The sequence below is a fragment of the Callorhinus ursinus genome, unplaced genomic scaffold (genome assembly GCF_003265705.2).
Source record: "Callorhinus ursinus isolate GAN/ISIS: 27379988/994484 unplaced genomic scaffold, GSC_fseal_2.0 scaffold4, whole genome shotgun sequence".
NCBI lineage: Eukaryota > Metazoa > Chordata > Mammalia > Carnivora > Otariidae > Callorhinus > Callorhinus ursinus.
In genome coordinates this window covers 144,153,708-144,180,406 of record NW_027397066.1, presented here as the reverse complement: position 1 = coordinate 144,180,406, position 26,699 = coordinate 144,153,708, and the positions used below count along the sequence as shown (strand labels likewise).

The window sequence follows — 26,699 nt, the reverse complement described above, 5'->3', positions numbered from 1 at the left end:
CTTTGTAACCTGAGAGAAACACTGTATTTGTCACCCCTTTGAGGCTGCATGTGCCAGGCATATTGGCCTACACCGCATAGAGCAGCAGCAGAAGTGGGAGGACTCTTACAGATATAATTAAAGGCCAAACCACACATTGTCATATAGATTTTAATAGATTTTCTGATTAACTCATCACAGTAATCATTTTTACTGTAATGATACGCAGCTTTACTACACTAGTATAAATAAAAACAGATAAATACAGCTCTAGGCAACATCACAGATTAACAAACTAAGCATTCTTCATGAACCAAAACTGAAAACAATTATTAATAAGAGATGCTGACACCCTTGCCCATTCTCATCATACCTTCTCAAAAAGGGTACTCCAATGAGGCGCTCCACTTATTATATTGGTCAATTAATTTGCCAATTAGCCAGGCACATATATTTCATGGTCTCCACTATTTCATCATTTGGTTGAAAAGCAGACACACCTCAACATACCAAAAAGAAAAGTGGAACAGGTAGTATTACTGAAGAAAACCAGTGAACGCATTAGAAATACAATACTTTTCCTGTATTTTAGCAGTAAGACACATCAAGGGATAGAAATATACCAGGAAGAAAATTAATAGCCACCTTGAATATCCACCCTGAAATGTTAGTCTGTGAGGCAGGATGAGCAATGAAAGGAGGATGTGAAATCAAAAAGGAAACATGGAAAATAAAATCCATGTGATGTTTAATGTTACGAAGCTATCTGCAAAGAAGCTGGTTTCTCCTTTGAAGGCTTGTAACTCAAGACAAACAAGCTATTCGGTAGCCAATGCTGAGGAGTTCACACTGCAGATACACTCAGGACAAGATGATGATAAGATATATAGAAGTATAATTTAGAAAAGATTTCACTCTAGAAGGCCAAATGAGCTTTGAAGGGGTTATTAAGAAAGCTTGAAGTCTGCCAAAGGGAGCAAGTAAACTAGGACAAAATACCAATTTTAGGCAGATAGCAAAATGAAGAAATGTTTCATGAAATTCCTAAAATGTTGTTCAACTTCTAATTGTCATTCTAATATGGCTTCATGATCTAATAAAAGCTTCAAGATCTTATGGATATATTATTTTTAAGAACTAGGAAGTGAAGAATCACTTCTAAAATGTAAAAATGGCTCATTGCCAGTTATGTTTCAGAAAATGTCTGTCTGCAAAATTCATTTCCTACCAAAAATGCCTAAGCCCAGATTATATAGGCCAGTCCTACAAGTAAACTGCCTTTGCTGATAGTGAGTTAAGACCATGATTAAGACAGACATTTCCAAAAACAAAAATTCCAAACACACCCCAGTACATTTTCAACTCATCCTGCAAAAATGTGCACTGTGGATATTCAAAACATTAACTGAACACTTATGGATGTGATGTACCGAAAGATTCAAAGGTCATGTTCAGATTAAAATTTTAACTGCTACCTTTGCAATTGTTTTCATTTGTTTGATTTTTTTTTTTAAAAAAAGGTTAACACTATCTGACTTTTGGTTTTAATCTGCAAAGTGATTTGTCGTGTTTTAACTTTCCAGTTAATGAGTCAAAATGTACAGGTCAGAAGACATAATCCAGAGGATGGCAGTGAAAGATCAGAAAAAGTTTTATGTACAATATTGGATCACAGACAAATAACCACAACCTCTTTTTAAACCCTTGTTCCCAGTGTAAACTTTGTTCATATCTCCATATTTGTTAAGTCTGAATTAGTCTATAAAAATCACATTAAAAAGGTAAAATTATTTAAGCACGATATTAACTGATCTGTATTTTATAAATTTTAATCCATAAAAATATAAATAAGAATGGTAAATTTTTAAGAAAAGAAATATACATTTAGTGCAAGTTATGAATTACATTTCTTCTTCAGTGTCAGCAATAAAATATCTTGAGGAAAGAAAAAAAAATGACTGATCTAATTTCAAGAAAAAAAATTCCAGTGTTTAAACATGCAATTAATACCAGATACAGCTAAACAGAATACTTCCTTCTCTTTACTGTCAAAGCAGCAGCATTTTGTTTCCTTATGCTGAACAGTACTTGTATATTATAGTAGTTTTAGAATAGAATAGAAAATTTGCATAAGACCAGGTCACATTATCCATAAAGTTTGAGAGGAAAAAAACAAAAAGAAAACTGTTTATCCTTACAAGTCAAGGTTCATTGTTGTTGATTCTGAACCACAATGCACACAAGCTGAGAGATTTCATTCACACTTCCTTGCTTCCTTCGAGATTTTACCCATTTGATTGGCCTTTGTTGTGGTGCATGTGACCGCTCCAAGCATTTAGTGATGGTACCAACTGCATGGCTAATGGCACAAGAAACACTCCCTTCTTGTGATGAAACTTCGGTAAAATCACAGTACATCTCAATATGAGAAAGGACTGTTTCAAAAGGGTACACCAGTTTAAAGCGGCTTTGCCACAGCTCAAGAGAGAAAGAAAGAGAGAGAGAGGGAGGCAGAAAGAAAGAAAAGCAGATCTTCTGGAATGTAGAAAGATAATGCTTAACTATATAATTCGTGAATTAAACAGAACAGTTTTGATACAAAAGGGCAAGACCTTGCTGTCTTACAGATGGCTCAATTCAAAGTAATCCCTCCAGAAACAGGGACTGCTACTGATGCGATGTTGGAGAAACAGGCCAGGTGCTCCAGCTGGTCCGAGGGCTCCAAGGCCGCGGCGCCCTCTCCGCTGATGCTCCCGCCTGCACTACCGTGGCACACCCTCAGCTGAATGCATCCAGTGCAGAACAACAGGAGATGATTTGCTGCTCTCAGTTAGACGGGGAAATACCTCACTCATTTCCTTCTCGCTCCTTTCCCTCCCCAAACAACTCCTCCATTCCACCAGCAGTATTTGCAAACTGTGTTGCAAAAGCCCAGCTTTTAGATTTCTTTCTTTCTTTCTTTTTTTAAAGGAGAAAAAAAAGTAGACGACTCCCTCGGATTAAAGAGTTGTGCTATTCAACAAATGAACTTCCTCTTCTGTTTCCTCTCTCTCCTCATCTATAGGATTCAGTTGAACATTATTGAAGCGGGGTCTTGGTTTGCCGTCTGGGCCATATGACGGAGGATATCTTTTTTTGTTATAATGCCAAGGAGGCGCCTGAAAGGAATAAAGAGAAGATTGCTATTAAAATAAAAGGGAAAAGAAAAGAAAAGCTAACTCTATAGCTAAACCCTTTTTGTTGACAGGAAGAGAGCAAAGCAAGCACCGTGATTTTGTATTTTCAAAAAGTATTTTATTGGTAAAGATAATTAAATTATCCAGCAACCATCCTTTGATATGAAAGTATCATGGTCACTAATAGTATGATGTCCTTTCCACCAAGACTCTGAGGACTGCACGCCTCATTGAAGTAGAGGTACTTTGATTCATGTATGCCAACAAAAAAGTAAACAAAATGGGAGGATGTGTGAACAAGAAATGATAATTGATCCCATTTGAGAAGGAAAATTCATTGCCATGACATCAAGAAAGCAGTAAAATGTCTGATGACCAAATCTCCTCAATATTCCATTTTTTTAAAACCAAACTTAACCAACTTTTAAAAAATAACTTAAGGATTGCCCAGTTGTATGCAGAATCTTCATGAAAGCACATACAATTGAGATAAAATGGTCAACAAAGAACTCCAATCCCAAACTTCAGAGCCCCGAGAATAAATCTGTAAGACAACCCAAGTTTCTAGTACACTCATCAATGTTTTCCTCTTTTGATTTTGGCCAAAAAAGTTAAGATACAGTGCTTTTATGAAAGTCTTGGTTGTTAATGCTTACGGTGAAAAAATCAAGAAGCAGTCCTAAAAGATTATTATAGGTGAAGCAGAAAGCAGAATGAATGAGTAGCTACTTATTATTCTGGTTAGTAGTTTTTTAAAAAAGGATGCATGAAACACTTGTGAAATATTAGCATACAACAGGAATACATAATCAGTTGTGTACTTAAGCAAACTGGGACAGGTTTTATATAGGTATGACAATTACAGGGCAAAATAATTTCAGGCGTTAATTGCTAAAGCCAGACAATTTTTAGGTTATAAGGTAAGATAATTCAAAATTTATCTTCAGTTATGAAACCACTAGGACATAAAGCCAGTTAAAACAAATGCATTTGACCCCAAAAGCTGCTCACAGCATTCTGGAAACATACAAAAGGGGCACACACATAATCTAGGTACAGTTCACTAATGAAATGGCAGGACACACATTCTTGACTGTGAAGGTATGCAAGGTGTAGGAGAAAAAGAACTAATGCTATGATCACAAATACATACAACATTACGCTCTAGTTAGTGTGCCCATAAAAAAAATCTATTTAACATTCAGCAATTCTAACACTGCTAAGCTCGGTTAAAATCATTTATGAGCTTAGATTTACCACAAGACTACCACAAGATTCGGAAACATAAAAAAGAAAAAGGGTTTTGGGGGTGGGGGACAGACATTTTTCACCAGTCAGGCACCTTCTGAAACCGGTGTATCAACTAAGGTAGACACACTTGTGTTTACTTTAAGAACATCCAATAATATTTACTCATTTAATTATCAAACTGTTTATAGTTCTTAAATTGCAACCAATGATTTTGATGAGAGACATTAACTTTTGCTAACTTCCTATGAATAGAATCTTCCAAATATCTAAACTTATCTTACATAGTTTATGAGATATAAATGTAATTGGCAGCATGTAGGATTTTTTTTTATTCAGCAGATATCTGGGACAGACAGAACTGAACAGTTCACAAGTTTCATGCTTCCTGACTTCTAAGGTGTCTAATGAGGAGATCTCATATATCTAATCACCAGGGGTTCGACGTGCTGCTTTAGTTGCTCGAGATGCTCTAATATGTTCTTCTTTGTGATGATCCCCAAGACAATCCTGAAACAGATCATGTTATGCTAATAACTGTGTGAGAAATTAAATTAAAAGAGGTTCCAATCATAATGATAAAGAAAGGAGAGAAAAAAATAAAAAACATGAACCATAAGAATGCCTTTAATGAACTTTAGAAAAATAAAAATAAAAATGATTTGAAATCCCAGGCCCCATTTGCATAACTTCTGACTTTCATAAGAGACATGATACTATTTTTAAATATCAGTGAGTTTTCTTTTTAAATTAAAAATCAAAATTATAAAAGTTCACAATGAAAATGACTATAAAGAAAAGTACAAAAGAAACAATATTAATACACAGCTGTAAACCTCTAAAATTTAGTTTCATTTTCAGTGTTCCTTCATTAGGGGAAAGTATTTTTCTAATTTCTAAAATGTCACAATGCAGCCACTATTATTTGGATCTACCTCAGCAGTGAAAAGGTAGAAAGAAGATTTAGCCTCAATTGCCTATGAGGAGACTTAAGAAGTCCTGCGGGTTTTACTACTACTTGGGATTAAAGTGAAAGACAATGTGCACTTAAATAAATAATGCCAACCAATATACACACCCCCTAATTTTCAGGACCTGCTGAAAGCTACTTCTTAAAATAAGCTAGTAAGATGTATTTATAATTAGAGGTCAAAATGACTTTTACATTATGCATGTTTTTTTCTAAATGATTATTTTTCAGTTAATCTATCACTATTATAATATCAAGCAAAATGAGGGATATAAATTCTCACAAAGATACTTGAAAATAATTAGATTTATTAGAACAAAATCCTGGTTACTGGTTTTATAATGGAAGAATTCGACTACAATATATGGCAACAAAAATAATGAATTCAAAGACCTTAAAAAGCCTTAATCTTCAAATTCTGGAAGCCCATCCAGAATGCCCTTCAAGGTACTGGACATTTCCCTGGTGATCTAGTTAAGTCAACTTTACTATTCAACTGCCTTTGAACATTCTGACTTCTTAAAGAATGTCACTAGGGGACCTGACTTAAAGTAGTCAAGGCCTACAGATATGTCAGTTATAAAACAGTTATTAAGGATGATGCCTGGGTGTGGGGGTGGGAAAGCAGGGAGGGCAGACATTGGGGAAAGGCAGAAATAGGTTCTCTTCTAATGTATTCTCAGTATTTAAAATAATGTACTGATCCTTAAGAACAAAGATAAATTGAAGATACAAACAAGTTCTCCCTCCAAAAAGGCTCAGAAAATGCACTCATGAAATAAAAAATGCTTACATAAAATAAGCACTAAGGGTGTGAGGGGAAAAAACAAAAACCATCAATTCACTTTAATTTATAGTCAGGAAATGTGAAAAAACCTTGACAATTAAATAATTCCAGTTTAATTCTTACTCATTCTTTTCTTTCCAACTATATACAATGATTATTTTCAGTTAGTATTTTAGTAAGCTCTGCCAAATCACAAGGTACAAAATGAGGAGAGTTACAAATTGGTTAAGGACCAAATGGCAAATCTGGAGATTTATAAAGTAATCTCTATATTACAAAGTAATGGTTCTAAAAAGGAGGAAATAAATATATTTTCTCTCTAATGGAGAAAAGTGATTTGAGAATAATAAGGCCAGGTTCAGTGCTACTTAATTTCAGGAAGTGCAAAGAAAATCAATGCAAAATGTAACTTATATAAAAAATAATTTGCTGTTTCCTTGTGGGGCTAACAAACAATGATGTAAAGAGTTAACAGGGCATGACCCAAGGTTTTCCCAAAATATGTTCCAAAAAACAACAGTCCCAGGAGTTCTTCTGCCCTCTTCCCTCAATCAATCAATAAAATAAAAAAATAAAATAAAATAAAACAAAATAAAAGGCTGCATGTTCAAACAAGTTTGGAAAACTGTTTTCTGCTGTCCCTGGGACTCAAATAATACCAACATTTTATAAACTTTGGGACATTCCACAATAGAGAAACCTCAATTGTATTTAATCCAATACTTTCCAAACTTACATGGTCACAAAACTCTTTTTGAGCAATGCCTATTAACATCCTGCTAGATCCACCAAGACTAAGAAGATTTTGGGACGCCTGAGTGGCTCAGTCGGTTAAGCGTCTGCCTTTGGCTCAGGTCATGATCTCAGGGTCCTGGGATCGAGTCCCACATCGGGCTCCCTGTTCAGCAGGGAGCCTGCTTCCCCCTCTGCCTGCCACTCCCTCTGCTTGTGCGCACCCACGTGCTCTCTCTCTCCGACAAATTAATAAGTAAAATCTTAAAAAAAAAAAAAAAGACTAAAAAGATTTTGAGAAATTCCAATTCAAATATAAAACATGGGAAATCTACAAGTGACATCTTTCAAATTTATAGACACACTTCTCCCTCATCTCCCTATTCTCATTTTCTCCTTGTACCTAACAGTTGGACTTGCTGTATCTCTTCCCCCAAATAGTTATTTTCCACTTCTAAGGACCCACTACGAGCTAGAAGTTGCTGACAGTTATCCAGAACTTCACACTCTCCACTAAAAACTAGTAGATATGGCTTTTTTTCTAACTTTAAGTCATTTAACTTCAAGTGAGAATAAAAACACTCTACTTCCTTACATACTTCCAAGAAAATAAAGACCCAAGACCTACCACCCCAAGTGATCTCTTTTCTTTCTATATATATCAATTTATTTTCCTTGAAGGACAGAAATAAGAAAAATTTAATAATCAAGGCAATTAAACATATTTCTTTAGAAAAAGCTACCCCGCACCACAAGCTTTCTTATAAATGGGCAGTATGAGTTAAGATTTGAATTAGCTATCCTCCCCTTCCCCCACATTTTGTTATTTTTACACTTTCTTTTAAATATTTTCCTTTCTAATATCTGTGCTGCCAAAAATCTGGGAATTAATCAGCAAAGTGAAATATGGTAATTGACCCATACAGCTTTGTGATCATAGGTAATCGTAACTAGAGAGGGACATTTATATTTGTTAGCACACGAAAGGACAAACATGCCAGGCACAGAGAATAACTCAAAGCAAGTAAAAATTATAACTACTCAGCTTAGCTTCTAATTGAGCCATTTAATAATTAAAAGGGCCTTAAAACCCATATAACTTCATAAAAAGTTACTCCATTTAACATGTACTTCTTAAGTTTTCAAACAATGAAGTTTGGTAACTTTTTTTTTAATTAAACATTAAAAGAAAATAGTTATTTTATTACATGTATCTCTTCTCCAATTTGTATCTGCGATACTTAATAATTTCAAACTTCCTTTCATCAAGAATTTTACACCTTTAATAATTTATTTCACATTACTTAGATTTAATTGGTTAGCACAGTGAAAACACTAAATATGGATCTAATTCTCTAACTTCATATTTCTATTCTTAACCCAATATGGCACAATATATTGTTCAAGAAAATGGTAGTAGTTTAAGAAATCACAAAGAAAGAAGATACATTCTATTAGTCAATAACAGTGTAAAAACAGTAGCAAGAGACTGGGCTCTAAAACTGGAAAGATACTTGTTCCCAGATCGACAACTTAGTAACCACAGGACTAGGCATATTATTAAACCCCTCTGAGCTTCAATTATTACAGCTGTCAGGTAGGAATCTACCACCCACTCTGCAGAGGTACTACAAAGTTAAGTGAGAAACCTGAAGAAGGTGCTCAAGAAACAACTTTCCTTCCCTTTTTTTTTTTCCTTTTTCCCTCCTTTCTTTAGACAGGGGTCATGTGTTTTGTCACTCACATGTCTTGAACAAAATGCTTTTTTAAAAAGAAAACCCGCTGTGATTATCTAAGTGTTCAGCATTTCAACCAGCTTCACGCAGGGCAGGGTTAAACCATTTAATTTATGCACAATCAAGAAAATCCTTTGTTTCTCATTTCCAGCCCTTTCTGTCCTCAGCCTTCAGATTAAAACAATGTTCTTAAGTATTTCAACTAGGAAGAATAGTATAATGGACATAAAGGGGACTGGAGAGAGAGTGGGTGGGGAAACAGATCCCCAGTGCAGGGACGGGTGGGACGTCTGCTGAGGCCGACTGTGCATCACATCTCCACTCTGTCCCTATGACACCCCCAAACAAAACTCTTCTATGGTCCTGTCCTGGAGAAACACTGGTAGTTCATGTGTGAAGGGCAGAAAAATAAGTTAACCAATTTATACATTTTAAATACATGAGTTTTTGTCATTAGCAGTTTATATGAAAGCTTTGTGGGTGGAAAAGGTAGAAAAGAGGAAACAAAAAGCATTTGCTAAAGGAGGATTTTAGCTAATTTACAAATTTCATTTAATTATGCATTATTTCCCTCATTACACGGTAAATAAAGTAATGGTTGAAATAGTAAACAGCAAAATAATTACACAGTTAGTATTGAACTAGAAAGTTATATTCAAAGAATGAAATACTTACTAAAAAGAAAACAGGTTTTTTTCTCTACTCCATTCACGTTAGGTCCACTACTCCTCTTTGCCAACTCTGAAGTGTTCCTGACAAATGCTACTTTATGTTTTGGCAAAGATGTGCCAGTTGACATTTTTTTTTTTATTCTTGGTAAGTGCCAATCTGATCAATATGGATCCTATATCTATAACCACACTAAAAAGACAGACTTTTCCACTTGGAAGCTGACTTACACTCTCCCTAAGAAGTGAATATGAATTCCACTAAAAAGTGTCATAAATTCTGTGACGCAAACTGATTTCTTTCACTAGACTTACCCATTGTGAGTTACAAGGCACTGCCTCAGACCCAGCTTTCGGAAAATATCCACCACGATTTCCATCGGGGTGTGATCGGTCACGGTAAAAGGACTCATGTCAAGGATGCTCCGAAGCTTCAGTGGCCGAGGGCTTTCTGCTGGAAGAGACGGGGTGTGCTGTGCAAAACACACACGAGAACTGCCCACAATACCTTCTTGTTTTTTTCTGGCACTTTCTGAAAAGAGAGAGAGAAGACCCAAAATTAATCTGTGTTAAGGGGAATCTGTTTATTTGGAGATTTTAAAAAACAACCAAATGTATCCCATGAATTTTGTTCCCTTCATTTTTTCCTACCTTCTTACCCAAGAGAGGACTCAACTGAAAATTTAGTAATTTCTTATATTTGACAGAATTAGACTTTACCAATAACAAATCATCTTCATGTAAATAAAATATTTGTGGTCTATCAATTTTCTTTACTGGGGCTAAAGCTGTTTTCTAACTCCAGGGGACAAGAAAGCATGCGTGAAATATGGTTTTTTAAAACCTGCACAAATTAGAGCATGGTTTGTTACAGGAATCCATCATCAAAGGATAGCTGCCCATGCTAAACGTCACTTATCCTTCAGAGGTGGGACTAAAGAGTTTCACTCCTATATTGACTATCTTGTATATACTCCACCCCTGTGAATTACTTAGTTCTTTCTCTTTTCTAAGGCTAAAGTTTAATTTTCTAGGCGCGTCATGAGCATAACAGGTGGGTTGAAACTACAACTATGCACATGATGGACACAGACTTATTTTTCAGGTTTTGTTTGCAAAGGCTCTGCTAATTTCCCCTCTCCAGTGTGCTCTGCTTCAAGTGCTTCTGTTTGCTGCCAAGCTCCACTCCGACCTTTGACAGTGCTAGACAAGAAGCAGTAAAGATGCAAAAAACTGCAGAACAGAGACCACAGGAGGAGAAAGGAAACCTATGAAATGGAGAGAATACAACAATAGCTTTATGTTTGTATTTTGAGTTAGTATGTATTCAAAACTAGTATGTATTCAAACTGTTCACAACTATGTTTTTGCCATATTGAACATATTTTAAACATGAATTTTGCTACAAAAATATTTAAGCCAAAATAATAAGCATCAGTCCCAGACTGAGAAGCAGATAAACATATATAGCTCATAAAAAAACACTGCAATTCTGTTTGCTCCTTCTGACCTCTAAAGCCTTATTTAACTGTACTGGAACACATTCAGGTAGGAAGGTACTAAGTGAAATTCTAATGACTAGTACTTACTAAACCACTTTAAAAGCATGATAAAAGCATAAAAAGAAAGCCCATTAGCAAGTGACATAAACGATTCTTGAAAGACGTTCCTTAAGTTCTCTTAACTCACAGAAGCATCTGGCTAATGATCTATGAATGGTGAAGTGTAAATACTGTTAGCATGACAGATATTCTGAGTTAAAACTAACCCCACTCATCAACCTTAAATACCTTAAAGTAACAAATTATACCATCAATGAAAATGTGCTGAGATTAAATATTTAATGATAGAAGTTTCAGAAAAGTTTAGAAAAAGTTACTAACCTGTTTGTTTATTGTAATGTTCCTTCGATATACAAGGCACAAGGCTAGTGAAACCCAGCCTGACTTAAATTTGTCCTTTATATGAATACAGTAACTATTTTAACAAGCACCATCTATTGAGTACTTATAAAGTGCCGAGGCATCTGCTAGGATTGTTTTGCTTTGTTTGAAAAACAATTTTTTTAATGCCATTCATTCAAAGGCTTTTAAAGCAGAAAATATCATCATAGTTTTCATTTTCTGATATGATTCAGGCATTTTTTTTTTTTAAGTACGCATTCAAAACAGAGTTACACTTCCAGGAGAATGGAAATGGTTCTTTTCTAACATAAAATGTCCCAACATAAATAATCACCTTTCTCCCACTAAATTCTATGTTTTATATTTTTCCTTTTATGTTAATAGACTTTCAAGGGCTTGACTTCTCACAACTTATCAAAAAAGAAAGGTACAGGGGCGCCTGGGTGGTTCAGTTGGTTAAGCGACTGCCTTCAGCTCAGGTCATAATCCTGGAGTCCCGGGAACGAGTCCCACATCAGGCTCCCTGCTTCTCCCTCTGACCCTCTTCCCTCTCGTGCTCTCTCTCATTCTCTCTCTCTCAAATAAATAAATAAAATCTTTAAAAAAAAAAACTATACTATAAAAAAAAAGAAAGGTACAGAGGCTGTCCCTTTCATTTCTGACTATGTGAAACCTGGTAGTGACAGGCTGCAAAAACATTCCCCAGGGATATAGAACTCTTTCATCATTTGTATTAATCTTAGAAAGCAAAAAAGTCTCTAAATCCACAAAATGGTATTTCAACTAACCAAGCAGGTATAAAGTTTATTTTAACTACTACAAAGAGATAAACAAAAGACCAGTCCACTTACTTGCAATGTGTATTATTGAGTAAACTCTATTTTAAGGTTTCTAAATATTGCTATGGAAGGGGAAATCTTTAACAAATTAGCTCTTCTAGGTATGCAAACTAAAGCTTTATTCTGAACAAAAGATCTTGAGGGGATAGGAGAAAAGTATAATTAGGGGAGCAGCCTGTCACTGTGCCATGTACCTTACTATTGTGTTCAATATGTCAATGATATTTAGGTTTTCATATACCACGAGTCTCCCTGTAAAACTTACAGCTATTACATAAATAGAAATGAACAAGTGTTACTTTTATACCTCAAGTCAGAAAATAGGAAAGACATATTTTTCAATTCACACTAAAATGTTAAATATACTTCATTTTAAACAAATCTATAAAACATCCAGCCTCACTTTTAATCTTGACATAAAAATGCGGGAAGAAATGCCTCTCCTTTTGGATTCAACTTTAACACAGTAAACTGTCATTCACTGCTGGTGGGAGTACAGGGTATAATCACTCCCTGGTGTGATGTGAAAATATCTTAGAACATTACAAATGCACCTCCTCTCTGATCCAAAAATTCCACTTCCAGTAATTTTTGTACATTTGCACACAGGCAGAATGTTGAATATGTGAAATCATCAAATATATGAGGGAGCAATGTCTATAACAGCAGAAAACTAGAAACATCTTAAATGTTCATCAATGAGGAACTGATTTTAGAAATCATTAGGTATCCCATGGTATGTCTATTTAATGGAATACTACGCAGCTTTAAAAGAACAGAATGAAGAAATTCACTGGGAAGATGTCCAAGAAAACACTGTTTAGTGAAAAAAAAAAAAAACAACAACAAAGTACGGAACAACACATATTGGAGAGCATGATACCATTTGTTTAAAAAGAAAAAACATATATACTTACTTATATAAGGATAGAATAATATCTACAGAATACATAAGAAACCAAAGAGATGGCTGCCTACAGAGAGTTAAACTGGTAACTATGAGGTCATGGTGAGAGACATTTTTCACTGTATACTTTTAATCTTCTTGATTTGAACTATGTGAATGTATCATCTATAAGTAAACTAAAATTTTTAAATAATGAAATGACATACAAATGCAGAGTTTATAAATTATGGGAAAACCGTGCTTTTAAAATCTTGAGTTTTCCCATCCCTGGATATGGTATATAATTTACCAGTTATTCAAGCATTTTTTTTTGTCTTTCATAAAGTATTTGTTATACAAATATACAAAACCTCATGTACAGATCTATTTTTCTCATTAAAAAATGTACTTTATAAAAATATATGTAGGTAAATATTTAAGGTGTGTTCTGAAAGTCACCATGTGAAACATTTCTGATGACATGACTGGATATTTCACATATCTAAAGTATACCTATTCCCTTAAACTGACATCATCTGCTACCACAATATTCTGTTTCAAGATAGTAATAAAACTGAAAAATAGGGGCACCTGGGTGGCTCAGTTGTTAAGCAGCTGCCTTCAGCTCAGGTCATGATCCCAGGGTCCTGGGATCAAGTCCCACATTAGGCTCCCTGCCCAGCAGGAAGCCTGCTTCTCCCTCTCCCACTCCCCCTGCTTGTGTTCCCTCTCCCGCTGTCTCTCTCTCTGTCAAATAAATAAATAAAATCTTTAAAAAAAAAACTCTGAAAAATATATCCACAGACTCAGTGGGATTATGAATAATTCTTAACTTTTACCACTTTATTCATCTTTTAAAAACCTTGTTTTTCCTTTAAATTCCTATGTAAATTCTAAAATTCTGACATTTTTCTTTTCTTTGGCTGGCTACCATTAAAACCTAAAGAATAGGAATCTAAACAATGAAATTCTTCTCCTACTATAGGTTTGGCCATGGGATTAGCTCAGAAGCTCAAACACTTAAACACAAGAGCAACATACATTGCCCATTCCCGGCAACTGTTCTATTACCTACAGCAAATCCTGGAATGATAGGATTGCTAGTCTTTAAAAAACTCTTCCAAAGCTGTAGCCTTTTCCTTAACTAAATAGGATATTCTCTGTAGACGCTTCTGTTTTGTTTTGATAGCTCTTATAAACTGAGCATTTCCATTCTGATTTGAGAAACACTCCCCTAAGTCTTCCCTCTTCAAATGGCACAAGAATTAAAATATTTTACAATCCTTTTGCAATGGCCACAGAGATAAGTTGTAGAGGATGGGCTCACAGGACCAAATGCTTAACTTTTCAGCTCATGGTTCTCCACTAAAAACTTGAGAGTATGAAAGCAACAGCTTGATGAAAATAACCTTTATCACCTTTGGGAGTTGGCGGGGAGAGAGGAAAAGGAATCAGATTGCATAGGAAAGGCCTTACTAGCCTCCTCATCAGTACTTCAGGACTATAAGATAAGGAGAAAAATAAATTTTGCAGGAACACAATTGTTTCCTCCTCATAAAAAGTTTAATTTATTTCCAAGGAATAATATAATATGGCTAATGCCTTTAATCTATACTTGCAGGAATAATATCTCAAAATACATTACTTTTCAACCTAGCATTTGACCAAAATAAACTCTCAACGATTTTTTTTCACTTTAAAGTAGATATTATATGTTCATATTATAAACCTAAATCCAAAAGCTGAAAAAGGAAAACCTGTGAATCTGATATGAAACAGACCAACGAAGACAAGATTTTCAATAACTTGCATTCAAATAAGCCAATATTAAATACAAGAATGTATTTAGTGGGATGACCTAGCACTTGCTAAGGCCTCATCTTATATGCTATTATGAATGATATCAACTTCACAAGGCTTATCTTAGTGGGAAAAGAAAGAATCTGACTTTGATCTCTGATAACAATGCCAAATCAAAAGATAAAACTGTATTTAGTGGGACACCTGGGTGGCTCAGTTGGTTAAGTGTCTGCCTTCGGCCCAGGTCATGATTCCAGGGTGCTGGGATCGAGTGCCACATTGGGCTTCCTGCTGAGCAGGGAGCCTGCTTCTCCCTCTCCCTCTGAACCCTCCCCACCCCGTGCTCTCTCACACACTGTATCGCAAATAAATAAAATCTTTAAAAATAAATAAAAAGATTTCTTAAAAAAAAAAATTTTCTTAGTGGGGAAACAATTCACAGATGCCTAATGCCTTCCCTAAAGAACTTAAGACTTTCGGGGACATAAATAAAATACACCTCTCGCCCCCACAAACCCAACCAATTATTGCTTTCCTTTCCTCAAGAAATCTCATATGTCTGTATCTAAATATATATAGATTCCAACAGATACAGATATAGATAGATTTGTGTGTGTGTCTGTATTTTTTAAAAAGGGTACCTATTGCAATTGTCAGGTCTCTTCTGAGGGCAAATCCCACCAATCTTTGAGATTCTTTTGACATTATGACAGGAAAGCCATTGTAGCTGGTTTCATTAATCATGTTTTCTATATCATCCACTGTCATATTGTCCTGTGTCAGGACGGCTAAAGGAGGATCGTTCCTTCGAGGTCTCATGACATCAGCAGCCAGGGTGGTATGAGTGAATTCTTCTTTTGCATCCAAGAAAGGGTATCCATTTAACCGGATGTGAGCTTCATAAATGCCTTCCCTACCAAAAGCATCGCCAACCCATTTACTGGTCATAACTGCAGCCATAAGGGGAACAATGTATTCCAAGCCTCCGGTAAGCTCAAAAACGATAACCACCAGGGAGACAGTCATCCTTGTCACACCACCTGAAAAAAAAGGAAGCACCATTGGTCAAGGAGGACAGGACATGTTCGTGGAATTTGTGTGCTAGGCAGGTGAACGTGAATTGTAAATAGAACTTAGTGAAAAGGACTACCATTAAAAACTGCTACTCCTCTCTTAAGACAATCACCACTATTTTAATAAGATCTAGAGAAACACTGATTTTCTTTAACACAAAAGATTATTAAAATAACATTTCAAAACCTGTTTACTTCACAGTACAGAGCTGACCAACTAAAACAAGCTTCCCATTTTGGTTTATTGCTATAGCAAAGACTAATTTCACTCATAAAATGGATTATTAAGAATTTGGTGATGCACATCAGAGCTACCTTTTACATCATAGCTACCAATTTAAAATTAAGCTCATATGTGGGTAGAGTATTAATACACTTCTCTGTATCTTTTCAAAATGAGTAAAATATTTTAATGCCTTGTGATTTATGTTAACAGGGTAATATCCCCTTCCTTAGAAAACTCATCTATTTGTTTACCCAAATCATCATTCTGAACTACCATCCGTATACTGATGCCTCATAATCCACATCTCTCCACTTACTATTGCATTTGCCCCATGTCTCCAACTCTGCATACCTTATCTTATTGCTTGCTTATCTCGTTTTCCAACTGTAAAAAGACTCTGGATGACCCACTGTCACAAAAAAACACCACATACTTGAAACCAAAATCCTCTTCTCCCAAAGAGCTACCCATCCCAACTTTCCTGACTCCAGCACCAGCACTACATTCTTCCCGGCAACCTAGATAGTCATTCCAGGTCTATGCCTTTACTTTACTCCAACACCTACACCCTCACAAGCCCTATCTGATTAGCTTTGCAAAATATTTATCTATGGGTCCCTTTCTCAATACTGTCACTATTACCAAACTAGTTCAGACTCTCAAGACATGGTTCCTTAATTTTAACGCTATTTTATCTTACCTCCTTGACTCCAGGCCCCATTACCTTCAATCCACTTTATAAGCCATGTTCCCAGGTTAATCTTTCCTAAGTACTACTTTCACCATGTTGCTCCTTTGCTCAAAAACCTACCAACACTCGCCAGTTCATACTGTATTAAGCTTAAACTCTTCCTTTTTGGTTTTAATCTAAAAATAGAAGGGAGAAAGAACCTACTATATATTATGTATCTACACTATGCCAGGCACATCCCTAGTCAGTTCACAAAGGCTTTTTTTTTAAACTAAGTGACTTATTTTACCTGGCACTGTGCTAACAGCTTTACATGCAGTTGATCTCATATAATCCTCAAAACAACAGTAGGAGATAAGTAGTTATTATTTCTATTTTAAAGATAAGAAAACAAAAAATCAAAGCAAAGGAACATTCCCAAAGTCATCAAGCTACAAATGCCAAAGCCATGACTCTGCCACAGCCTTTTCATAATATGGCTCCTTCTCACGATTAATCCAACTTCATTTCCCAAAAGTATCCAAAACACACCCTCTACTTCAATACTGCCGGTATCTTCAAAGCTCCATGAATACTAAATTTATCCCTATCCCAATTCCTTTGCCTTCACATGATTACATTCCTCAAAGAAATCCTCTTCTTTAAGTTCTACTAATCTCCTTAAGTAAAGCTCATGTTCTTCTACTCTACCTGAACTATGTCAGCTCTCCTTTTCTCTAGATTCCTACAATTTTCTTAGACTCGGTACTATATTTAATCATTATATGATGCTCACTGTTGTTTTCTCAGTTTTGGTCTTATCTCCCCAACGTGACTGTACTTGAGGTTGGGCCCATGTTTTATACTTCTTTTTGTATCACTCACTGCACCTAGCACTGTTAAAGAGAAAGTGGATAACTACTAAGTAATTGCTACTTTGGTGAAAATGATTCTGTCCCTCACTTTCACTTGATATTATACTTTTGAAGATCAATAATTATATAATTTTGATTCACTGAACAAAAATAAGTCAAAATACCAACTATTATTAAATATCATAACCAAAATTCAGCTGACATTTTAAATATAAAAAGAAATAACTATTTTTCAAATCCAAGAGAACACATAGACTCTTAAGTATTTAATGCAGATATTTTTTTTTCATTAAAACAATAGTTACCTTTTTCCACTTTGCTATAAATGCACCTTAAATGGAGGAGGGCTGGTAAAGAAATCTTCCACTATAGCTAACTATAAGTCACTGCAGAGCCAAAGCTAGTCTGACACTTTGCTAGAATGCTAATCTCAGGAACCATGCTACAGTTGTCATAGAGAAGCCAAGATCCTTGACAATGAAAAGAACAAAAATTTCCCTGGACAAGATTCAAATTAAACCTAGGTTGTACTGAGATGTTTTCTGTTACAAAGCATTACACAATATTTAAAAGATGCTAACCACCATTAAATTTTTCCATTAACAAATGTTTAGAGACAGGCAAAATGAAAACTAGTACTACATAAACACCATATAATAGTAGTACTGTTTCATTTTAGTTAAAGCATTCTCTTCCTCTGTCCTGTACCACCCTCCCCCACCTCACCAATCAAGCATAAACGTGCTCTCCCACTTGCTCTTTTCTCTCTCAGATTCACAAACATCCATCCACAGACACAGTTTCATTACCTAAGCATGCAGCAGCACCAACCATGGCATAAAGGCCAGGTGTAATGCAATCAGCTCCAACCTCACACCACTCCTTAAAGATAAACCAGTCGTGGTGATAATACGCAAGCTGTTCTACTGCAATCCCCACAATCCTTCCAGCAATCGCTCCAATGGCCATGCTGGGAATGAACAAGCCTGATGGAACCTGTAACAAAAACACAATGCTTAACTGAGCAGAGATCCTCGAGTTGGATGCTTAGAACCTACATTCTACAGACTTCTTTATAACACTTTTGATTCTTTTCACATTTTATTTATATAGCAAAATCCTAGTACAAATAAAACTACAGCAAAATACCCTTCTACTGGTACCTTATTCATGAATTCAGTTACAAAGTAACAAGTAACATTCTCTAGGCCAAAGAGAAAATAACCCAAGGGTTATTTATCCTTTAAGCTCAAGAGTTCCTTAATGCCAGTCCCTAACAAAATTTTTATTAGTCTATGCTGAAATGGGGAAAGAAAAAAGGACAATATGAAGCATTTTTCATAAAACGAAATCAGTTCGGTGGGAAGTACTGTCTTTTACTCCACAATTACACCCTCCTACATATTTGTTGTTTACCAAATGATAAAAATATTAGATGTGATTCCTCTTAAGTTGTACAATGTGAAGCAGACAATCTTACCAGGTCCTTCAATATTTTTTAGCGATACATATAAGGAGAAAAATATTTATCGATCAATTAAATTTAATGAAGAAAATAGGAATAGTAAACATCTTAAGCAAGATCATTTAAAGATTAAAATACTAATAGCTCCAAAATGTTCTGGATATGAAATAAGCTGAGCACAAAATAATGGCATGTTGAACACGGTATCAGGATCATTAAAAGGCTATCCAAAGAGAAGAGATCAAAATATGTTTCATTCCACTGCCAGTTAGGATTCTTCAGCCAGAGCACAGGACATTGTGGGACTTAACAAAGACCCGCCAATTGTCTCCAGCATCCTATAGCTCAACTAAAGATAAGAAAGTTGGGATTTACAGAAAATCAACTTACGTAGAAACAGGAGCTTCAATAGTTGCTCTAACTTGATTCACTATGAAAAAAATTTTTAACTTCAAGGTTTTTCTATTATGTAACTCTTATACCCAGTAGACTAAATAGAGAACAACAGAAAAGAAACCATACTTCAAAAACTATCATTATGATTTTGTTGACATTAAGGTGTTATTCCACATAATTTACATCTGCAAAAGCATATTATCACTAGTGAATATTAATTTAAAGAACAACGATTAGCTGACATTTGATCCTCATATACAGCACTGACAGTCATATAAGAAAATTACATTTACTGGCAAATCACTAAGTAATTAATGTTATTCTCACTTTTGTACATTCAAATGAAGCAATGTGCCAGGGCACTGGGTCTAGCTCCCTTAAATCCTTGATGGAAAAAGACATGGTATTCACAGGCTAGTAATTTAACAGAGCCTGCAGTGTCCTTTCAAGCTAACACCCTATAGTAGCATGACAGGCAGAGTAACGGCTCCCCAGAGTTTTTCTATATTCTAATTACCATGAATTCCTTATGTTACACAGTAAGGAGGAATTAAGGTTGCAGGTAAAATTAGGGTTAATCAGCTGACTTTAAAACAGAAGATTATCCCGGATTACCTGGGTGGGCTCAAAGTAATCACAAAGGTTATTTTAAATGTGGAAGAAGGATTTAGAAGAGTTAGTGTCAGGATAATGAGATAAAAGAAAAACCTAACTAACCATTGCTGGCTTTGAGGATGGGAGAAGGGGGCCATGAGCCAAGGAATGTGGGTGGCCTCTAGAAGGCTAGAAAAGGCAAGAAATGGACTCTCCCCTAGAACTTCCATAAATCCCTATGAACACCTTGATTTTAGTCCAGTGAGACCCATTTTGGACTTCTGATCGCCAAAACTGTAATTAATTGGTGTGATTTTTAAGCCACTAAGTTTAGGGTAGTTTATTATAGCAGCAAAAGGAAACTAACATAAGTGCTTTTAAAACGTCACCATGAATTCCCTGACACTGCTCCCATTAAGAGGTAGGCCTCTGTTACTGCCCAGACAAATAGAAAGTAACATGAGGCATGGTGCATGACTTCCCCGGCGAGGTTAAAAACGATCCTCTTGGGACAAGGAGCTACCATGTAAGAAATCTAAATGCCCAGAAGGCACCAAGCTGGAAAAAACCGAGACACAGACAGAGACAGAGAAAGAGAGAGATGGTTCAGGAGCCCAGATGTTCCAGACCCAGTTGTCTGAATCTTCCCAGCCCAGGTGGTAGATGACCAGCCTTAGCCATGTCTAATGACATGTATGACAGACCACAAACAAAACATGCCCAGTTGAGTCCTTCCCAAATTATTGACTCAATACCAAAAGCAAAATAACTAGGTATCTTAAATTGCTAGGTTTTGGGGTAATTTGTTACACAGTAACAGATAACCATGTTCAACAATATATCCAAAGGAATTCTTTTATTCATTACGTGAAATGAAACCCAAAAGATAAGAACTTTTTCAGCCTACATTTATGAAATAACCACCTTTAGATAAACATTTCACTGCTCATTTCACACACATTTTAAACATGACAAAATTACTTAACTAACACCTCACATTAGCACTTACCTTGATACCAAAAGTGAATACTGTCATGATAATTTTAAATATGAGTGCTAAGCATAACTGCCATATAGCTGAATACACTCCAAGGCCTGCTGGACGATCAGGAATATCATCAACAATTTTACTGGCATTCATGTCATTTCTGTAGTCACAAAGAGAAGAGGATTCCAGAGGACCACAGTCTGTAAAAAGCTCTTTGATCAGCTCACTGGTGTTGAGCCTGGTATACGGATTAGGGAAGGCTATCACCGCAGTAATGGCAGCAACAACAATGACTTCAAGAACAGGATACTTTCCGAATCTGGTGGATTTGCGGCGACGACACCAGGCAATATTTGCCCTAATGAAAAAGGCTCCCCAAAGCCCTCCAAATACCCCGAGGAGAATAAAAGGGAACAGTTCAAAAAGGTACCATGGTGTGTGATACTCCACATAAAAAAGGACCAGACGGCTGTTACCAAAAGGATTGATGGATCTCAAAACAAATGCAGCCACTAAAGCAGCAAAAAATGATCTCCATAAAGTTTTAAGAGGAAAATAATAGCTAACCTAAAAAGAAAAAGAAAAATTAATGCTATAATTTTATAAGATGTTTCTGGTATCTTATAACTTGAATATCATCGTCTAATTTTTGCCACAGCTAGTGTTTACATATAATAGATTTTACTGTGGTAAGAAAAAAATCAATGTTTTATTAACTTTGGCTATCACATCATTACAAATTCCCAGTATCAACTGGTCAAAAATGTCTAGTAATTATTTCAGATACCTAGCATTGTTTCATTTTCAAAATGAGTTTCACCTCATGTAGTGAAGAATAAATGCACCATCACCAACTCTTATGAGCTCATAAAGAAGTATTTAATTTGTCTCTTCTATATTAAAGAAAAAAGAGGAAAAGAACACAAACTGGAAAAGCAAATTTTAAACCATTCCTAGTCACATTTTTGTGTAAATATGTAAAAAGTCTTAAGCACCAATGAGAAAACAAAAACAAAATATGCCACTGATGCGACTAAAATAATTTTCTTAAACATCAATAACTACCCCAGAAATAAGCATACAAACTCACAATTTAGAAATTGATTAAAACTTTTTAAATAAAAACATGGGTGATAATATAACAAACAGTGGTTAAATAATTTCTACTAAGCCAAATCCATTTCTGCTTACTTTTAAATACATCAACAAAGTTTAATTTTAAATAATCACTTAATATTTATACATGAATAATATTTTAAGGCCTTTCTCAAAGTAAAGAACATGTTATATTAATCTCTAAGTAAGAATAAGTGAAAAATAACTTTACGAAGTTAAATCTGAAAACTTAAGGGCACAGTCTGTATTTATTACACTAGCTATATAACAGAAAAGCATGCCAAAATATATTTGTAATGGTAATTATGCATAATGTTATAGTTGCTGTTTTCTTTACCTACCTCTTCCAGGCTAAAAAGAACTCCTCCAATTGGTGCACCGAAAGCTACAGAAACCCCTGCAGCTGAGGCAGCTGATAGTACCTAAAAAGAGAATTTGGCTTATTTCATATATTCTTATAAATTCAAATATACCAAATAAAAACTCTTCATGTTGCCTGAATTTTTGAAATGCCTCTCCTGAAGTTAACTCACATGTCTACCCCATCTCCCCAAGCAGAGGCCATTATTTATTTCCTCTAAAAAGATATTTTTTCTCTTCTGCTTTAACTGAAAGGTCATTCACATATTCGATATTCAATTAAAAAACATTTGTGCAAAATACACTAATGTAAATAGAATGCAAAGAAGAAAAAGGCAATGAATATACACAATTATCAAGATGTTTGGGAAGACCAGTAGAGAGAACAGTAACTGGGGTTTAGGGGGAGAGTAGTTTATTTTTTTTTTTAATAATTTATTCATTCATTTATTTATTTGAGAGAGAGTGAGAGAGAGAGATCATGCGCAGGGGGGAGGATTAGAGGGAGAGGCAGACTCCCCACTGAGCAAGGAGCCCGATGCGGGACTCAATCCCAGGACCCTGGGATCATGACCTGAGCTGAAGGTAGAGGGTTAACCAACTGAGCCACCCAGGTGCCCAAGGATATAATTTCTTCAGATTTTAGAGTTAACTGCTTCACCATTAATAATTAATGTTTTCTATGCAAGCTCTATGCCCAATGTGGGGCTTGAACTCATGACCCTGCGATCAAGAGCTGCATGCTCTACTGACTGAGCCAGCCAGGTGCCCCTAATAATTACTGTTGTCTAAATCGTAGTAAAATATCTAGAGAACTTAAAACCTATTGAGTTACCTTATTTTCACTACTCTAAATCCTCTGAAAATATTGCTACTGCCAATTTGGAAAGCCTCATTCTAAAGCAAAAACAATGGCTACCCCCTTATGAGGCAGTCTTTCCAAACTGGAACCCTACAATAAAGTTAAAGATGACAAAAATATCCACATTCTTACAGATTCTCTCTCCACCTCCCCAGTCTGTCACTTGGACACTGCCCACTTCCCACCAGTACATACACATTCATTGGACATTTATATTGTAATTAATTTTCTAAGAGTCTTTATTCCCTTCACTATTTCATTCCAGTAAATATCTGAGGGTACCAAAGCATTTCCCCAAATGGTCAAGTTTTACATTTATGAAAAAGAAACTGGAAATAATCAAAATTAAATTATATATAATTAAGACCATGATCTCCATTATCAGGCTGCTGTTTGGCAAATTAAAAATAAGCAATACTTATTTTAATTAAATTGTACTTGGCTAGGGGCGCCTGGGTGGTGCAGTTGGTTAAGCATCCAATTCTTGGTTTTGGCTCAGGTCTGATCTCACGGTTGTGAGATGGGTCCCCAAGTTGGGCTCCACTCTCAGTGAGGAGCCTGCTTGTGTTTCTCTCTCCCTCTCCTTCTGCTCCCACCCCTGCTCTCTTGTTCTCTCTCTTTCTCAAATAAATAATTAAAAGAAAATAAGTAAATTGTACCTGGCTTTCAGAATGCAGACTCTGCTTATATGGGGGAGGACAGCAAATTTAATGATTTTGTTTTTTCCCACTAACAGGACTGGAGACAACACATTTAACTGAATTCTCTGTACATTTAATATAATAGAATTTTACATCAAGCTAACACCCAGTACTTATAACTCACACACACATTTTAATGTTTTATAAGTATCAAGGAATCATTTAATTAAAAATGTCAAGGAAGTGAACATAGAAGAAAGCCAAAATATGAGGCCTTCATGTTTTCAACAAGTAAACTCTAGCCATTATATACTAAGGTGAACAAAGTTAATGTCATAAACATTACTAATCATCACAGTGTATATCTTAAAATTTAAGTGAATTTAATTTCTATGGCATTTTCTAATAAATTACATTTTGCACTTAAAATGAATAAATAAAAATAAAAATCTTACCCCCAAATGTCAAGGTACAATAGCAAGTAAAGGAACTGCACTGGAGAGACAAATGCTATAGCTCCATTTCAGCCCTAATTTGCTCTGCTACAACATAGTTTTAGGTTATGTTTTGTTTTGTTTTTAACATACACACATATCCACAGTCACAGAAATAGTAGTAGTAGTAAGGAGTACAGACTTTGGAGTCAGAGAAAAATAAATTTTAATCCATACTCTGACACTCTGCTACATAATCTTGGACAAGTTAGCAGCTCTATGCCCTAATTTCCTATCTATAAATGGGGACAATAGTGCCAAGTTAATAAGATTATTGTGGATTTAAATTTTAAAATGAAAGGACTTGTCACAGAACCAGATACATAATAAGTAATCAATAATGTTAGCTATTCGAGTTAGAGCATAGTACTAGAATCACAATTATCATTCAGAGGTAGAACTATGACGGTCTGAAGTGTTCCTCTTTCAGACTACTGCCAATGTACGAACAATGTTTTAGTACTAACACTAAATGAAAGAGAAATCATTTCAACTGAAGAATCAAATAGCTTGATAAAAATATTCTACTTTTTTGTTATAGTATTAAAAACAACAGGATGAAAAGTCCTGTGCTAGGGTCAGAGACCTCTGAGTTCTCAATATTTAATTATATAAAAATATGGTATCTTGAAAACGCAAAGCGCTCTGTGCCACCTTGGCCTACAGATTAGATTGGGAAAACAAGAAGGGATTGGGCTCCCAAAGTGTAGAGCTAATACAAAAGGTCTCAGGAGCCCATTTTTCTTCTAGAAAATATCCATAGCAATGTACAAACATTAGGGAACTCCATAATAAATAAAGTTTAAAGCCCTCCTAAAAGATCTTGGGCTGGCCTAAAAAAAAAAAAAAAAAAGATCAAGGAAATAAATGTTCCTAAACAGCTGAATAAAGAGGAATTCCTATATTCCCTTTAGTATGAATCTCTGATTTAAACCTCAGGAGGTCCTAAAGGCCCTCAGAACATCCTCATGGTGCCAGATAGCTCTCTGCAGATGACACACCTCTCTCGGGGGCATTAGACACTTCCTCCAGAGGAAAACACAGCTGTTAAGACTTCCCAACCCTGGAAAAATACTGATGGTGAGAAATCAGAGGAAAAATAATGTTACATTTGGGAAAAACTTCAGAGGAAGAAAGGTGTAAGGCAAAGCAAAAACAAATGGAAAGAGCTTTGTGAAATTCAACTGAAACCAATGGACCAGGTAGTCTACCAAAACTTCTCTAAAATACCGGAGTAACTGAGCAGCACTGGGAATAGATTCTAGAAAGATATTAGAGATAATCAAAAAGGGGGAAAGAAGCAAACAATTCTCACATTTGAATCTGAATACAGAATTTATCCAAAAAGTAAAGAGTTAAAACACGATCTTTACACTAGAAAATTCTCACTAAGTCTATGTAATATTTATCTGTCAAATAAACCACAAAGATACTTACCTCCCTTTTTTTAGCTTCATTTGTGCTATACTTTGGAAAGAGGTAGGAAAAAATATTTCCACAGCAACAGGCAACATGTACCAGAGGACCTTCTTTTCCTAAACTCAAACCTGATGCCACAGCCAGTACTAATGTGATGGTTTTAATCATTAAAGTCCACTTTCCCAAGTAACCTCTGATGATGAATCCACTTAAAATAGTTTTAATCTACAAAGAAAAGATTAAGATAGCTAATTTCCTTTAAGAAACAGGAAAATTTAACTAATTTAAGTTACTCTCTTGTTTTACTCACAAAACCACCCTGCAAATATTTTTGGTGAACCATGGAACAATTCACAATTTTTCAAAAGCTTTAACTATTACGCTACATAATAAATCTATATCATATTCTAATTCTCTTCTCAAGCAAGGATTGAAGGAACCCTATCTCATGAACAAAACTAGAATATAAGGCCATGTTAAAAGGAATACAGACCTTAATAACAAGGGTTGTAATTACATAATAAGGAAAAGGTAAATTTGAATATTTCTGTTGTAGAAATATAGTTAAATACATTCAGATATTCTGTGTCAGAAATTAGGATATTTTGTCTTCTCAGAGTGCTGCCATTATGTGTAATATTTTCCTATATATTAAGAAGGATAAGTGACAACAGCTAAATGCTGCATGATATTGCCCCTTATTGAAGACATAATTAGCAAAACTTTAAAAATCACTAAAATTAAGTTTCAAAAGGAAATGCATTAGAAAAAGCTGGTAAGACAGAAAAATTAAGA

At 35.3% G+C, this 26,699-nt stretch overlaps 1 protein-coding gene across 5 annotated transcripts in view; it reads right to left on the bottom strand.

Moving 5' to 3' along the window:
- Positions 1–134: 134 nt before the first annotated feature.
- Positions 135–26,699, bottom strand: part of CLCN3 (chloride voltage-gated channel 3) — a 91,406-nt gene continuing 64,841 nt past the window's right edge. For 3 of the 5 annotated variants that reach the window (XM_025874447.2, XM_025874452.2, XM_025874448.2), the window contains 8 exons: positions 25,923–26,129; positions 22,470–22,550; positions 21,034–21,579; positions 18,379–18,565; positions 15,367–15,765; positions 9,612–9,828; positions 4,838–4,913; positions 135–3,137 (listed from right to left, as the gene is read on the bottom strand). In XM_025874447.2, coding sequence (XP_025730232.1) covers positions 2,979–3,137; positions 4,838–4,913; positions 9,612–9,828; positions 15,367–15,765; positions 18,379–18,565; positions 21,034–21,579; positions 22,470–22,550; positions 25,923–26,129 — 1,872 coding nt within the window. In that variant the 3' untranslated portion in view covers positions 135–2,978. The remainder of the gene's footprint in view (positions 3,138–4,837; positions 4,914–9,611; positions 9,829–15,366; positions 15,766–18,378; positions 18,566–21,033; positions 21,580–22,469; positions 22,551–25,922; positions 26,130–26,699) is intronic. The other 2 variants (XM_025874449.2, XM_025874453.2) reach the window with 1 other exon arrangement.